Below are 17,061 nucleotides of genomic sequence, written 5' to 3'. Positions count from 1 at the left end.
TGAACCACAACTTGGGAAAAGTTGGAAAACGCTGTTCTAAACTATTGGATGTCATTTTATTTTGGCAGTGCAGGCATAGAAAACCAATGTCAGAAACAAACATGCTCTGAAAACTTGTAAATTAATATACCCCCTGGGACATACCAAAGAAACAACTTGATGCTTTTCAGAGTCAAATTAACGCCAGAGGCATAGGTTACATGCAGTAACTAAAGAGAACTGTCATTAGCTCTGTGTAGCACTAGAGACAAGCTTGTACACTGTCTGACCAAATGGATGCGTGACTAACTTACACAAAATTCTAATCTATTAAGTATATAGTAGATTTTTTGATAGATGTTAACCACTGCTGTGAATAAAATTCTGGTCCCGTAGTGAAGATTTTTTGCTATAATCCTACATATTCTGTGGAAACATAACTCCCAAGAGCTTTTCCTCACTGCCAACAGCTGCATCTCTGATTTATTTATAGATAAAATGCACAGCCAGGGGAAATGTTCCCTTCCGGCAAGAAAATCTCTTGTGTTCTTTAAAGGAAAAATCCTCTCTCGTGCTTTTTTATTTAAAGGGGATGTTCACTTCCCTGCTATACTAAATTCTTTAATCCGTCTGTTTAGAATATAGTTAAAGTTATTCTGAAAGCTTTGTATGAATGTAAAGCACCCAGTCAACTAATAGTAGTATGGGCAGGACCAGTGGGTTAGAATATGCGCAGTTGCACTTAATGGTAGTGCCACTGAGATGTAAGACAGATACTGTATATAATCTTTAGCAAGAGGGATGGGGGGGTCACCAAACCCCTCCAAGAGGGACTTGCTGCTTGCATCTTCTTACTGCGGGCCACATATTTCTCTGGAAAATATCTTACAAATGAAGATATTTTGATGCGTAATTTAGCAAGGGCAGGTGATGTAGAAGTATTTGTATGAAGGTGAACATCCCCTTAAATAGCTAGGTCTTAAGGTGGCCATACACTGTAAGATCACAGGCAGAGAAGCTGCTAAATCAGTCTAAAGGACTGATATCTGCAGCTAAAATCGGTCCGTTTATGGCCATCTTAAGTAGTAGGGTCCTTCTTCCAGATTGGGTATTTTAATAAGAATCACAAGGTGGAGAGGAGATATTCTTCTGGAGGCTAAATATAACCTCAAGAATAGTGATTTCTTACAAACAAGGATGACTGTTCTCTTTCATTTTTTTCCCCAGAAATAATTTGTAACCACCAGTTATTTTATAAAGGAAGTCTTAGCCAAGGCAAGAAAAGCTGAAAACCTTCCCTGCAATATCCCAAATGATAATCCCAGTAGCGGGAGGTGATCAGGTTTAAGCTGAGCATGAAGTTAAAGAGCACAACGGCTCATTTGTTACTTAATACAAATGTTATATTCCATTTATGTGTTCAAGCAGATGGTTTAGTGGAAATTTTCTTTTGAAAAAAGGCTAAAGTATTGTTTTCAGTTCCCATTAGCAGAGTTAAATAATGGTCTAGACTGAAGGAATTTCCGGATGCGTAGTATCTGCCGAGAATTTAAGGTTTGCTGCACTGTTGGCTACAGGTAGTGACTTGTTCTTACAATGCCTGGGAAAATGTGGTATGTTTCTATTTTGTACAGCACTACCTATAGTCTATAAGATCTAATTAGATGTTGCCTAAACTATAAAAGGCAAAGTTCGACTTCAGTGCAATCTCCCCTCCCTGTTTTATTTTTTCATTTGTTTCTAAACTGCAAGTGAATTAGGCATCCTGATGTCATCGTTGAAACATTCCAATTAAGACTTGCTTGCTGCAAATGACTTTAGGTGTTAATTAAAAGATCAATGGGCTGTCAATAGCTGCCCTAATGTATACATGTCAGAACCCAGTGACCCAGATTTGCACTCCCTCTCCTTTTATCATTCATAGAACTAACATTAGGTGGCAGTTAATTAGACTTTTTTTATCTTTACTACTGGAGAAGATTTTAGAGAGCACCATACTTTTAATTAGTTGAATACAATATTTTGTCATTTACATACAGTTTAAATAAATCTCTCTGGGTTACATTTTATACAATAATTTAAAGCCACATGCAATTTTTTTCTTCTGTGCACACTTTTTAAAAACTGTTTGACACATGAAAAGCATTCTATGTGGATCAGAGCAAGTTCTGAATTGAGTGCTTACAAACCTGTTCTTGCGTTCCACAGTTACATAGTTTGAAGAGAAGGCAGGACACAACTAAAGCAGAATCATCTCCACTTGATACAGTGATTTCATAGTTTATGAGAGGAAGAACTTTTACAACTAAAGCTGTTCACCCCTCTTGCAACCGATCTGTGGTTTATGGGCAGCTTAGTGGCTCCATGCCTTGTGTCTTGCACATTCGGGCCAGGGTTTGATTCCACCTTTGGGCACTATCTGTAAGAATTAGTATATTCTTTCTGTGTTTGTGTGGGTTTCTTCAAGGTAACCCATGCTCCAAAAACATACAGGCAGTTTTAAGGGCACCTATATCCCTTAAAATAATTGCTAATAGAGCCCACACTTTGGCTGGGGAAATAATACTTTTTTTTTTAAATAAAAACAGTCCACTCTGGCGCTAGGTCGCACATGCCAAGAGCTCATTTTGCAAATGCACATAATGAGTGAGACTCCTCACTCGCTCATTATGTGCATACATGTGACATCTGAGTGGTGGATGCGACTCACCCGTCTACATCACATGCAAAATGAGCATGTTGTGGCACTCGCTTGTTATGCGCATGCAAGTGCCACAACATGGCTGCCTGCACCGGAAGCTTCCTCCTGGTGCAGGCAGCCTAGCACTGTAGAGGGATATTTTTTTAACAAAACTATTGTTTCCCCCAACCGGAGTGCAGTAAGCTCCACTGGGACAGGGATTGATGTACATAATAATTTATCTCTGTGTTAATATGATGGTGCTATATAACATTAAAAAAGGCCTCTTAATGCTAGAACTCCAGGTTGCTTAATGTTCTACATGGTTGCAACATTGTTAATAAACCCAGTAGGTTTCCTTTTCCATCCCATAACACCGGATATATGTTGGAAACACTTAATTAGAGTTCTATTGACACACTGTCAGATCTGTAAGAATGGGTGGGTGTTTTTTTGAGGGAGACAAAATTAACAGTTGGGTTCTTGCGCACTCTTAGGAAGGACTAAAAAATAAGATGTTGTTTGATTTGGGTCCTTGGGGGATGCATGAGCCAAACCAAACTACATGGCAGCTCAAATAGATGTGTGCAAATAGATGTACATACACTGGATGTGTGTTTTTGCAGAATGCCTGTCTCAAAGCAAAGCCTATGATAATCTTACATTATTTCTTTGCCCAAGAATGCAAAGATATTAAATAAAAATTTACATCAACACTGTTTGTTTGTATTAGAAGCATTCCTGTAATGTTTAATGTAGGTATTTAAATTTTTTCATAAAAAAGCCTACTGAAATTGCAGGTTTCAGCTAAACAGTACTGCAACCTTAAGCGTTGATAACCAAGGCTTTCAAGACTATTATTGAACAAATTGTACAAATTACTTTTGGACAAGGATATTACTGTATGTTTAATTCTTTTTTTACAATAGCATTTCAGTTTGTAACCCATCATTTTTGCTGTTTCTAGAGGAGTTGTTGTCATCTCAAGAGAAATCTCCTGGCACCAAAGATGTTGTGGTTAATGTAGACTACAGCAAAAAGGCTGAAGCAGAATCTTCAAGACCATTTGCCAGTGACAGCAGTCCTATGATGCGGAAAGGTAACTTAATCTTGGCCACAGAAATGTCAAATATTTCCATAGCACATAGCTGACATTCATATTATGGGAGTGATACAACAGCAGGACGTTCAACAATGGAGTCCGTGGATTACAGATACTGTTCATCCTTTCTATAACCTCTGTTTTAGAAGATTGCAAAGAGAAGATTAATTTAGAACATGCTGAAGGCCACTTCCATTATCATTCAGTTTAACATACAGTATACTTAATGCAAGAAACAAGCAGCACTCCACTGCAGAGCTGTATTAATGCACATCCAACCTAAGTGCATCCTTTACCTAGAAACCACAAACCTACATGCAGGCATTTTTTGTTGGTTAAAAGATGAGACCAGCCAAAACATCTTCACGTACAGAAACTGCTTATATTTATTTACCATTCTGGTACTTTTTCTTTCAGCTTTGTTTCTCTTCATGGAAGTATGCTATATTCATATTTCTAAGGAAATTAGAAAAAAAACATGCTGCTATTGTGCACTGTATTTGGAATCTGAGACAATTCTAAGAACAACAATTTTCCAACTGTATAATCACCACTGCCTGTTGCTTGGCTCTTAAGAGGCAATGTCACACTGGGAATTCTAATTACTGTCTCTTCTATTGGAACTCACTGTAGGTTGCTTTCCATAGGCAGTAACTAGAAAATGCATTGGTGCTATGCTAAGCCACCAATCAAAATTCCTACTATGATTAGACAGTAGACAACTTTTCTTCTGATTTTGTACAAGAAGTTATCTGTGCTGATGGTATTTATGGGAGTTGTCCCTACTATAAAGACTTCCATTTACAGTCCTGTATGACTAGTCACACCCCCACAGATGGCAGTCCTTGACCCTTTCTGCCTTAGGTAACAGTGCTGAGATTGTTGCTGGTCAGCCTGAGGCATTAGAGCTTAGACAGAACTAAAGTGAGAAAAGAAATTAGCTAATACCACTTTATATATTATACAGTCACATCTTTGTATTCACATGCAAATATTAATAAATTACAGTAAAATTAAAAGACCATAGTAGTAGTATCATACTAAACACACGAAAAAAAACAGAAGAGCAATGGGATACAAACGTGTGTGTCAGTGTGTGTCACACACACAGTTGATACTACAGGAAGTAGTATCAACTGAGGAGTGTCACATGCTCTCCCAACAGGCTAAGATCCAATACCTGTCATGAGACCCGATATAGCCCAGTGTTAAGTTAAACTGGTGTATGTATGTTGATGGCAAAACAACCCTCTTTTTTTTCATAGTAATTCAAAAAGACCCTTTATCCAGAGCACTCCAGTGTTAAGCATATAGATCCCATATGTGCGTATCATTTTGTGCACATTCCATCGCCTGTTTTTATTTTCCATTTTTACTTATTTATATCATCCTGTTTCCACAACTTCACAGGAAGCTTTTTTTTCACTGCCAGATTTTATCTGATTATTTTCATTTTCATGATTTAGTTGTCTGTGTTCCTAAGTAAGCAAAATTAACATTACTTTTCATTTTTCTTTTAAAACATAATCCAGATGAGGAAGACGATGGCAAGACACCAACACAACCACTGTTGAAAAAAGGCAGGCATCATTACATTTTTATTTACAGTAGAGCCCTGTTTGTCTTTCATTCTTTTTTTCCTGCCACTATCATCTCTTAACCCTTCTTTTTGCTCCTTGTGTGGGTTTGTTTTGCTTCAGTTCATGATCAAAAGAATTCCTAAACTCTACTTTTTCCAGTCTATGAAAAACATTCTAAAAACAAGAAATAGTAATCTGACATTTTGTTTTGCAGGGGGCATAGCATTAGTGCTTTTGGTTTGTGGTTTTGTTATAACAATGCTAATAGCTTCTTGGTTTCTCTTGGCTTCCAGGATGACGTGCTCAAATTCTGTGTACACCATGATAGGTTTTGTGAATAGCTTGTTGAAACTTGAAAGAGTAATCTCCCCATTGTGAAAACTTAGGGTTTAGGGCACAGCAAATACCTTTTCTGCACAAATGTGTGTAACCTCTTTTAATTCACAGTCTCTAACTGTTTTTATCTCAATTTTTATGAAATAGACAACAATAAAGATAAAAGCTGCATTCAGGATTTAGTGAGTTCTCTTTCGAAAAACATATTCAACTTATGTTATAGAAACTGCAGTGTAAATCTCCCAAGGCATATGCTGCCTTCTTTTCTGGGATAGTGTGACATTGTCAAACAAAGGTACAATAATATGAAACCCTGTGGGGTCTTTTCAACGTCTCTTTTTGCTTATTCTCCACTAATTATAAATATTTGATAATGCCATCAGAACTGTGTTTTGCTTTTTTTTTTTTTTTTTATATAAGGATTTCTTCCTGTTTTTCTTCCTGCAGACTCAAAAGGCCAAGGCATTTCACTGGACACTGCTGACCAAAGGCTTTTGGATGCTAGCTTACAGTTTCAGAAGAAGCAAGGCAAAAGCACCATTGATGTTTGGTGGCTTTTTGATGATGGAGGTAAGCTCATACACGAGGGACCACTATAAGCATTTATGTCAATGGCCTAAAACCAAACATCTGCTGTTGCCATAAAAGTCATAGTCACCATGTTTCCATAAAGCTTTTGTTTGTCTTATTGGTTAAAAACCTCCTTCACAGTGCTGCAGTTTGGTGGCTGTTTATCTGGGCATTAAGATTTCTAAAGCATTGCTTAAATTGTTTGCAAATGGAAACAGATGTTTAATCATGATATCTGTTTCATGTAAACTGTATATTTGATTAATTGATTAATCAATTGTTAATTTTGCCCAAAAGCAACTTTTTTGCAGGATTTAACCCCCTTAAAGGTGGCCATACACAGACTGATATTATCATACAATAATCAGTGTGTTTATAGCAGGAGATGAGACGGACGATATTGGCAAAGGCCTTGGTCGTCTTGTCAATCAGCCTGATTAAAAATTGTAATTGCATCCGAGCCCTGGCAACCGCTTACCGCTGAATCGTCAGACAGGGTAGAATTAATTTGTTTCTACCTGCATTTCTAATGATTCAAAATCAGTGCACTAAGCCTTCCATCCTGTCTGGAAGCATTGCATTCCTGACTGGCAACCTTCATAATCTGGTTTAACTAAAATATGCTTGGTAAACATCAGAACTTGAATATGTTCCTTTTCATACTTAGTGTATATAGATTTATGTTTGATGACTTTACTATTGTGATATTGATTCTAAACTGAATTTTCAAATATGTCATCTATATGCTTTTTGCTATTTTTTTATGTGAACTCTTTAATTGTCATTCAGGTTTAACATTGTTAATTCCATATTTGATTACTTCAAAGAAGAAGTGGAGAGACTGTAAGATTCGAGTATTTATTGGTGGCAAAATCAATAGGATAGATCATGACAGAAGAGCGTAAGTCCTTTTATTCTTTTATCCATTATCCAGTATCATGTGCATTGTGCAAAAATATTATCAATTTCTTTAATGATTAAATGGTTTGAATAATTTTGCAAGGATTTAAACAACTTTGGCTGATGTCAGATTTCTGCAGATGAAATCAGAACCAAGAACCATCCAAGCTGGATTTAAGGGTGGATTTCAGTTTACTGAAGCTAAAAGTTCGTAAAAACATAATTAAGTGACACCTAGGGGCTGATTTACTAAGACACGAATTCGAATCCGAATTGGAAAAATTCCGATCGGAAACGAACATTTTGCGACGTTTTCGTATTTTTTGCGATTTTTTCGGCGTCTTTACGATTTTTGCGTAAAAACGCGAGTTTTTCGTAGCCATTCCGAAAGTTGCGCAAAGTTGCGATTTTTTCGTAGTGTTAAAACTTGCGCGAAAAGTCGCGCCTTTTGCGTAGCGTTAAAACTTAAAAGGCACGACTTTTCGCACAAGTTTTAACGCTACAAAAAAATCGCGACTTTGCGCAACTTTCGGAATGGCTACGAAAAACTCGCGTTTTTACGCAAAAATCGTAAAGCCGCCGAAAAAATCGCAAAATACCGATCATTGCGAAAAAAACGCAATCGGACGCATTCGGCCCGTTCGTGGGTTAGTAAATGTGCCCCCTAGTCTAATTGTTTCAGATCTACCATTCAGAAACGTATCTCCACATAAACATTTTGCTTTAATAAATCAAGGAGTTGCTACTTGAGTCTGGTTGAGTAGTCTCTAGTTCTGCTTCTTTCTGCACATTGTTAGACTCGAGGCAGGGGCTCTATATTTCTGAAACTTAAATCTTTAGGTTAATTTGCTCACAGAGCATATGCATTGCAAGATCCGTACCTCTATTCATAATCTTCATATTTGCGACTGTAATGTTCATCCCGTGTTGCTAAGCAATAAAATAGCAAACTCCTGCTCTAAGGTGGTTAAAATACTGAAAAAAAGACCTTTGCATGAACTAGGAATGTAGCAATATTCTTGTTTTATAGGAGTAACATACATTTTGAAAAGCTACAGGAAGAAAAAGTGAAGAAATGTGTGTTTCTACTGATACTCTTAAATGGAGTTCTCATACATCATGAGAAGATGGAGGTTTCAGTAGCATAGGATAAAGCTAGCAAAATCTAATTTACTCTTGTCATCTGCTTTTAATGTGGGAACTGTCAAGCTATATTCATGGCTTGAGATGTGAGGGAATTAGTTTGCTGATGACCGAATATCTTGCATCAAGCTTATAGCTAATTATTAGCTGCTTCTTACCAGCCAAGGAAAAACATCAAAGCTGGAAATGTGTAATTAAATCAGAGCAAATGAATTATGTGTGCCATGATTCAGCATCATAAGAGGCTATTATCCCTCGCGTTCATGTTCATGTTCATTTTATAAAGGAACATAAATGGGAAGCTACAAATCACTGACCTTGGAAGCTGGTACCCTTTGTAGAAAGGGAAACCGAAAAAAGCTGGTTTCCCTAAATGTAAAGCCAAATAGTAGTGTTTATGTCTGTCTTTTTGTCCTTTTAAATAACAACAAAATGTTAGTTTTCTCTTTCATTAGTTCTTTAAAGGGGTGATTCAACTTTAAGTTAACTTTTACTGCGTTACAGAATAGGCAGTTGTAAACAAGTTTTCAATTGGTCTTCATTTTTTATTTTTTAGAGTTTATGAATTATTTGCCTTCCTCTTTTGCCAGCTGTCCAATGGGGGTCACTGACCCCAGCAGCCAAAAACTCTTGCTTTGCGAGGTTACAGTTTTGTTGTTACTTTTCATTACTTATCTTCCTATTCGGTCCCTTACCTATGCATATAGTCTCTCATTAAAACCAATGCCTGGTTGCTAATTTAAATAAGACCCAAGCAACCAGATACCTGTTGAAATGTCATACTGCAAGGCAGCTAAACAAAAAGCTAAAGAACTGAAAAGCCATAAAAAATAAAAACCAATTGCAATTTGTCTTCGAATATCAATATCTACATTGTGCTAAGAGCTACCCCTTTAACATTTGTGTACACACATTGCCCTGATCAAGGTGTTTTTCAACTGAATCAGTAGAGCCATATTGTTTATCTGCTACCAGTAGGGATGATGCTTTGTTCACAAAGTTTTGCTATCGTATTGAGTCTACAGTAAATCAACAAGTACTAGCGATGAGCGAATCTTTCCCATTTTGCTTTACCGAATAATTCGCAAAATACATTGGACAATGGGTGTTTTATCAAACAATTTTTTTGCAGTGGGCAAACATTTTGCTCATCACTAACAAGTACTTTGTGAAATTAACTGTCAAATGTGTCTTTTAGGAATTTTTTCTTGGCCCATAAGTATTCCATTAGCATTTGGAATTTACAGGCAGCAAGCAATAGTTTAGTAGGGACTAATAATAGCCATTGCCAAGATACCACAACGAACCCTAAACTTGATTTTGTTCCTCTTTTTTCAGTCCAGTCTATGCATTCATTGACATTCCCTTTCATGTGTTCTTCCAGGAGCATGTTATTAGTGAAAATTTTAAGTAACATGAGCAATTTTTAGTGTGCTGACGTAAATGGTTAAATCTGTATTCTATATTTTTTGCAGCATGGCAACCTTACTCAGCAAGTTCAGAATTGACTTCTCTGACATCATGGTCCTTGGGGATATCAACACAAAACCAAAGAAAGAGAAGTAAGAAGGATATTTCATAGTCACTATTTATCTTTCCAGTAAATTTATGTTATTAAGTTGTTGAGATGTTGTGTATAAAGGTGTATGAACGCTTGGGTTTCTAGGGGGGTGGAGGGTGGTCATTTGTTCTATATTCTCCATATTCCTCCTCCTTACTTTCTAAAACCCCTCCTGTTAAAGGAGCAGTAACACTGAACAATGTAAGTGTAAGTATTTAATATGTTGTGTACTGTTGCCTTGCTGTGGTAAAACTGGGGTGTTTGCTTCAGAACCACTACTATTGTTTATATAAACAAAGCTGCTGTGTAGCCATAGGGGTAGCTATTCAAATCGATAAAAGGAGAAAAGGCACAGGTTACATAGCAGATAACAGATGAGCTCTGTATGTCCCCATTGAATTCTTTTCTCCTTTTCCAGCTTGAATGGCTGCTCCCATGGCTACACAGTAGCTTTGTTTATATAAACTGCGGTAGTGTTGCTGAAGCAAATACACAACTTTTACAGTGCAGGGCTACATTATATTTCATTTACTTTAAAACATTTTCATTTTTTTGGTGTTACTGTTCCTTTAACCATAGCAATGTCTTTCTAATTATCTTAAAAATGTGTGTACTAGGTGTAGACAATAAGTCACCAACTTATGTCAGCTTTACCAGTACAATATAAAGTCATATTCAGTTGTGTACACAGAACATATTTTCTCTGCACACTCACATTTATACAAGCAGACATTTTAATGCTTCTATCATCTGTTGAGGTATCTTATATATTATGTAACTGAACATTATAGATGCATTTTAAAGGGGCAGTAAATACCTATATACACCTTTGCTGCAAAATAGCACAATTAAAAAAAAAAATACAACTTATATTTTTTCCTTTTTGTCATTATATAGGACAAACAGATTTTTTTCATTTTTTTTTTTTTAACTACTTTCTCCCTCTCCCCTCCCCCTATAATCAGAGTAATTTGTTGAGAGAAGAGGAGCCCTGTATAATCCAAACCCTAGGTTCCTTCCATTGTTAGGATTTTAGATGAGGAGCAGCTTATTTATCGACTTTTCTCCCGCTCTGCAGAACCAGGAAGTGCTTTGTAGTATAACTGGAATTTGATGTTAATCAATGAAAACAATTAGGCAAAAAGTGTATTCCGTATATGGCCCCTTTATGTAAAGTTTGGAGAGAATGCAGCTCTACAGAAATGCAAATATGCAGAGTAGGAATAATTTTTGCTGTAAACTCTGAATATATACTTTTATAAAAAAAATGCACAAACAGCTTTTACCTGCGGAATTTATATAAAAATTTGTTTGAAATTGTGCAGTTTTATAAATGTGTGGTTTGTTTTACTGCATTTTTTGGTGTTAAATAAATGCATTGTTATAACTATATTCTCCATGTAAAATGGATGGAACCACAACATTGCTGTCTGGTTGATATGTTCCATATATAGAGCATTTTGTATGCAGATAATAATCTCTCTTTGCATATTGGATTTAAACATGTATGGGGGCTATCCTAGTAGTTGCCTAGCCTAAGGTATTCCCAGTAGACTGCAGCAGAAAACATAATTCATTATGGGGCGCTGGTTTATACAATTATACAATATGTATATGATTTTTTTGTGGGGGAAACAGTAGAAGATAACTTAATGATAAATATATAAATAATAGATATTGTTCTAATCAGCAGTTCTGATATGTTAAAAACAAGCCTTTAAAAAAAAAGGATGGGGGGGAGATACTGCACGGAAAACTTGACACATGACCATGAGGATAAGGTGCTTATCTTTAATAATCACAGTTAATGAGCTGTTTGTATTAAAGCACATTAATGCTTTAATTCCTCTTTTTGGGTGATCTTGGATTTAGCGCTTCAATAATCTTCGCTTGAGTTTTTCCCATTACTTGCTAAGTATTTCCAGGATTTATCATTGATTGCCATGGATTATAAAAAAATGAAACAACAAAAGAGTTCTTTTCAGGAAAGTGATTAGTGATTTTTTTGCTGTGCTTATTGCAGTTGTGTCATGTAAAAGCAATTAGCAAGGCTGATGGCATTATAATTCGCCTTTCTTCAGGCTTTCCATTTAAATTCTATGTGCAGAATACTTGGACCTCTCCAAGATCGAGCTTTTTTGCCCTCCAGTAGCTACTGAACTAATACTCTTACTATTAGTCAAAAGCTGCAGCCACTGGCAATAGATAAACATCTGTGGTTAGTGGCAATATATTGATAGTGGTTAATTAAGTCTAATTTCAAACTTGATGCTTTCCTTTGGCAGAAAATGCAGTACTGAACATGGCTTTTGCCAGTGATTTTAATGTCATCAGCACATCACTGTACACACAGGAGGATTCCAGCCCGTGTGTGCAGTAAAATGGGCATGCCATTGAAGCCACTGGCAACACGCACAGGTAGTATAGGGCACTGTTTGCATTTTTTCCACAAGTGGAGAACATGCCAAATCTGCCATTAGCCTAACAGTTGGTCGAATTTAAGGTATGCACGTGTTACTTAGATTAAGTGCTGGAAATCTGCATCTAGGACATTATCTTTGTCTTTTAGTGTTGCAGCTTTTGAAGAGATGATTGAACCATTTAGACTTCACGAGGATGAAAAAGATCAAGAGGTTGCAGAGAAAATGAAAGAAGAAGAGCCCTGGAGAATTACAGATAATGAGTTAGAGCTTTATAAAACAAAAGTATGTTTATCTATTCTTTCTCTTCATAAGCCTGCATAATATATTCTATACATATCTGTTCAACTACATTCATTTAGAGTAGGGAACTATCATTTTAATGTATTTTGACAGTGACGGTCAAAATGGCACAAAGCTTGCACCATTTCCCCAGACCAGAGCAAGCAGTCAATGCATCTTGATTTTATTCATCTAAGTGCACAGTTAATGTGACAGATTGGCACTTCACTGAGTCAAACTGTCCATTACTATGAAGCTTTCAAGCATTTTCATCTTATTTCCAAAACAGTAAAGTGTTGTTAAAGCTTGTTGAGAGTCCTTTAATATTCTACATCAGTGATAATATAATTTAAATTTTGCTTTTGTTTGATATCATGTTTAACAATGCTATTTATTGCTTTTACTTCGCTCATCTCTCACCTTGCATTAGACACACCGCCAGATTCGATTGAATGAGTTGTTGAAAGAGCACTCAAGCACAGCAAATGCCATTGTTATGTAAGTTCAAATCAATATCTTGTGCAATATTCTCTTTGAATGAGCAACTTACTAGATCATTTAATTATCCCTTGCAAGAGACATCTTGTATCTTTCAGCTACAGCATTTTGCTTTTTCTATTTTAGCTCATTTAAAAGTAATGCTAAACAGTAAAAAAAAAAAACTCGTAAAACCACAAAAAAATCACAAAACTAGAAGCCAAGTCATCCAAGTATCTATGATTTGTGGATTACCATCATCCTTTCACCAAAAGTTTCTTTATTCAACCTCAGCCGTATGTTAGAAAAAAAATGAGATTAATAAGAAAACTAGTACACAGAAAAAAATCACACGCTTTCTGTTCATCCCTATAGGATTTTTATAAGTTTATTTATCTAATGGTGCAATGGCAAGATAAAACTGCATTTATCTAATGGTGCAATGGCACTCAGAGCAGTTACAGGCAGGGCAAGCCCTGCTTGTAACTGCTCTGTCTGCCATTGCTTTTTACTATTTGTGGCTGCTTGGGAGGCTGTCAATCCCTCCAGCACCGAGCTTCTCACCTTTGGAGCGCCAGAGTGTGCTAGGAAGGTCTCCTTTCTGACTATGACCTCTAGCTTTCAACCTTTGATAATTACACTTCCAAAAATATAATAATTTTTCTGTGGTCAACTCTAATCTCACATTTTGATAAGTCTCCCCATAAGTCTTCTGAATAACGACTCCCAGGATCATATAACTGCCAAAATGCCAAACTTGTTAATGGTTCTGAGACTACATGGTTGCATGGTCATCTCTTATAGATTACTTGAGATACCTTTGAAACTATTGCTCAGACCAAAAGGTTATTTGTAGTTTGAAATGGGGGCTTGGTTTTACAGAAACTAGCCTATGAGAAGTGGTACTTTTATTTTTTAAAGACTTGTTCTCCTGGTTTACCCTGATCCACAGAAACTTCACTGTTTTATTCTTGTTTGTAGGAGCCTTCCAGTTGCAAGAAAAAGTGCCGTATCTAGTGCCCTTTATATGGCTTGGATAGAAGCTCTTTCTAAAGACCTGCCACCAATCCTTCTTGTTCGTGGGAATCATCAGAGCGTGCTTACATTCTACTCCTAAGCACTCCCAGCCACACATCCCTGAGGAAACGGTACGCCAGCAACTGGAGTGCAGATGTCATCACATTCTCTGCATCCTTGATTGGCAGAACTTAACTTTTTTCATGATTCCATAGACTTGAAAGCACACGAAAGAAAATTACTGTATTTCCATGATCTGGAAATCAGCCGTTGTACTGCTTCTGTTACATAACAGGTGGATCTTGGCTTTATAAGGGAGATTCCTATGTTTGGGACTCTTGATACGTGGAAATTTGTTTCTCTGCTACTTGAACAGCAGCAATAAAAGTGTGATTGTTTTTATTTTGACCAGTGAAAGGATTCTAGATTTGTAAAGCCTTTAGCCTTGAGGTGCCTTTATTAAAATTAACCAAATTTCACCCATCCCCCTTTTTATACACTTGTATAGATTGTACAATCTGCCTTCAACTAGGACTTTAGATCAAAACCTTCAGTTTCTAGACTCTTCCATCCTGACGATAACTTATGCTGCTTTTCCGTCTTCCATCAAGCTGTTCATACCTGTTAAATGTCATAAATGTTTGTTTTAAAGTGTCTGTGAGATAAATGCACAGGGTTGAGCAATGGACAAGTCAGTTATTTCAATAATAAAAACAAAACCAATAATCAGTTTGGTGTATTTGGAAGGTTAACTGATATCTTGTAGTATTATTTTTGGGCATAGCCTGTCTTAAACTCCAGCTTTGAGAAACCCTAACACCATAGCATTTGTCTTTCTTTTATAAGACGTGTATATGCAAGTAACCCTGAGAAACTATTATTGCAAGAAAAGAACTATTTAGTGTCTATTAACTGAATTACTCTCCATATATAGTTTATATGAAACCTAAAGAAGGACAGCCTTTGAGCCAGTGAGGCTCATTGTAATCATTTCTAGGACTTTTTTCTCCTGCGATTATAATAGCTAGGAAACGCACATGTCATTTTACTGGCTGATATAAATTCCTTTTTGAGAAATATGTAAATATACTAAGGTCTGGCTGAAAGTCAAGCCTTGGATACAAGCCAGTTGTGAATGTACAGGTGTCGGTTAATACCATAAATGAAGCCATGAAGTAAACCTTGGCACATACAATGTAAAACAGACAAAGTTAAATCACGGTCTGTAGTTTATGCAGCCCCAGATTTCCTAAAGCTCTGTTTCTGTAAATTTAGAATGTAATAAACTAGGCAGCTGAGTGCTTCCAACGTTCATATTGAAGAGGAACTGTCACTAAATAAAGCCAGTTAATAACAAATAAATAAAACACACCACACGCATGATTGGGTGTCTTTCTAGATCAGTACAGGATTAGTTGTATGTGTTAGCTGTTTTTATTCTCCTCGGATATAATACTTTTAACGTTATTGGAGCTGATTTTAAATTGAGCGCAACTCGGCTGCAACACTAGTGGGGGGAATGCTCAGTTCTATACAGGTAAGGGACCTGTTATCCAGAATGCTTGGGACTTGGGGTTTTCCAGGTAATGGGATCTTCATAAATGAAGTCTACAAAAATATAATTTAAACATTAAATAAACCCAACAGAATTGTTTTGCCACGCAAAGGATTAAATGTATGTATTAGTACAAGGAATTGTTATATTACTACAGAGAAAAAGGAAATAAGTTTTAAATATTTGAATTATTTGATTAAAATGGTGTCTATGGGAGATGCCCTTCTCATAATTCGGAGCTTTCTGGATAACGGGTTTCTGGATAATGGATCCCATACCTGTACTAATATAATATTATATACAGAAATTTCATGTAGATGGCTTTAAATGATTGCAGTGCTGGTGTTTGTGACTTTATGGGGGCTTTACGTTCAAGGTGTTAAATACATGTTTCTCCTTTCCTCACTGAAGGACTTAAATATTTCACTTGGGAAGGCAAAATGTGTCTTTAAGTTGCCTTTAAATGGAATTGTGACATGTTTGCCTAGTGCTTTGTAACAAGTGATGGTTTGAGTTTGAGACTGTACTCATCTCTCTTTGCTGCTCTTTATGTTCTCCAACTTGATTGTAAATCTTCCCTTGAACACTTGTACGGAGTTTGAGATGAGAACACTGTATATGTTATTTATTCCTGATAACTGTGTCCTGGAAGTCTGTGCTTATGGTGGGGAATATTCAAGTTGTGTTTTTATCTGTAAAGAAAAAAAATGAATGAAGAATGAACATACAATATGTGGGGGAATTCATTCAGTCCATTACGTGTTTAGACATTTATTGCCAGAAAGATCACACAAATGATGTGTAATGGAAAAAAATGTTTTAAATTGGCATATAAACATTTGACTTAAACAATGAAAAAGCATGTGTACCAGTAAGATTTATTAACGAAATTGAAATTCTTTTTTTGCGCACAAGAGCATTCCTTTTCTGTCTCTTTGCAGAACCACCTGATATCTTTATCAGGAAGAGATATCTTTATCATAATTCTGAAATACCACTTTTCTGACAAACACATATTTATAAAACTGACCTATACAGGAGGAGACCCCTCTGCTAAAGACATGAGAACGACAAATGCAATATATGCAAGAATTATGAAAAGTAATGTACATTTTTTGTGTAAACTTTAGTTTGACTGCAATTGCTCTGATGTAGAAATGGAATTCAGATGCTTAGATTGGTACAGTCCCAGTGGTATCCAGAGACTTCTGCTGCAGCCGAATGTGAGTTGTGTACAACTTAACAATCCAGCTGATCAGCATGCTGAAGCTTTGATGGAGTCAATAGATGCTGATGACAATGTGCTGATCTAAGCATTGTATCCACTGTTTGCATTCAGTGGGGCTCATTTATCAACACTGGGCAAATTTGCCTGTAGGCAGTAACCGATTACAACCAATCAGTGATTGGCATTTTTCAGCCAGATGCAGGTAGAATAATCAGTGCAACAATTTGATTG

At 36.5% G+C, this 17,061-nt stretch overlaps 1 protein-coding gene across 6 annotated transcripts in view; it reads left to right on the top strand.

Moving 5' to 3' along the window:
* The window catches only part of slc12a2 (solute carrier family 12 member 2), a 72,234-nt gene extending 55,773 nt beyond the window's left edge, over positions 1 to 16,461 (top strand). For all 6 annotated transcript variants that reach the window (XM_004910473.4, XM_004910472.4, XM_004910471.4 and 3 more), the window contains exons 21-28: positions 3,627 to 3,758; positions 5,294 to 5,341; positions 6,125 to 6,247; positions 7,037 to 7,148; positions 9,766 to 9,852; positions 12,421 to 12,556; positions 12,984 to 13,051; positions 14,012 to 16,461. In XM_004910473.4, coding sequence (XP_004910530.1) covers positions 3,627 to 3,758; positions 5,294 to 5,341; positions 6,125 to 6,247; positions 7,037 to 7,148; positions 9,766 to 9,852; positions 12,421 to 12,556; positions 12,984 to 13,051; positions 14,012 to 14,147 — 842 coding nt within the window. In that variant the 3' untranslated portion in view covers positions 14,148 to 16,461. The remainder of the gene's footprint in view (positions 1 to 3,626; positions 3,759 to 5,293; positions 5,342 to 6,124; positions 6,248 to 7,036; positions 7,149 to 9,765; positions 9,853 to 12,420; positions 12,557 to 12,983; positions 13,052 to 14,011) is intronic.
* The last annotated feature ends 600 nt before the right edge of the window (positions 16,462 to 17,061 follow it).

The sequence above is a fragment of the Xenopus tropicalis genome, chromosome 1, assembly GCF_000004195.4.
Source record: "Xenopus tropicalis strain Nigerian chromosome 1, UCB_Xtro_10.0, whole genome shotgun sequence".
Lineage (NCBI taxonomy): Eukaryota > Metazoa > Chordata > Amphibia > Anura > Pipidae > Xenopus > Xenopus tropicalis.
Note: the sequence above shows the minus strand (reverse complement) of the source record. Positions and strands in the feature narration are given on the sequence as shown.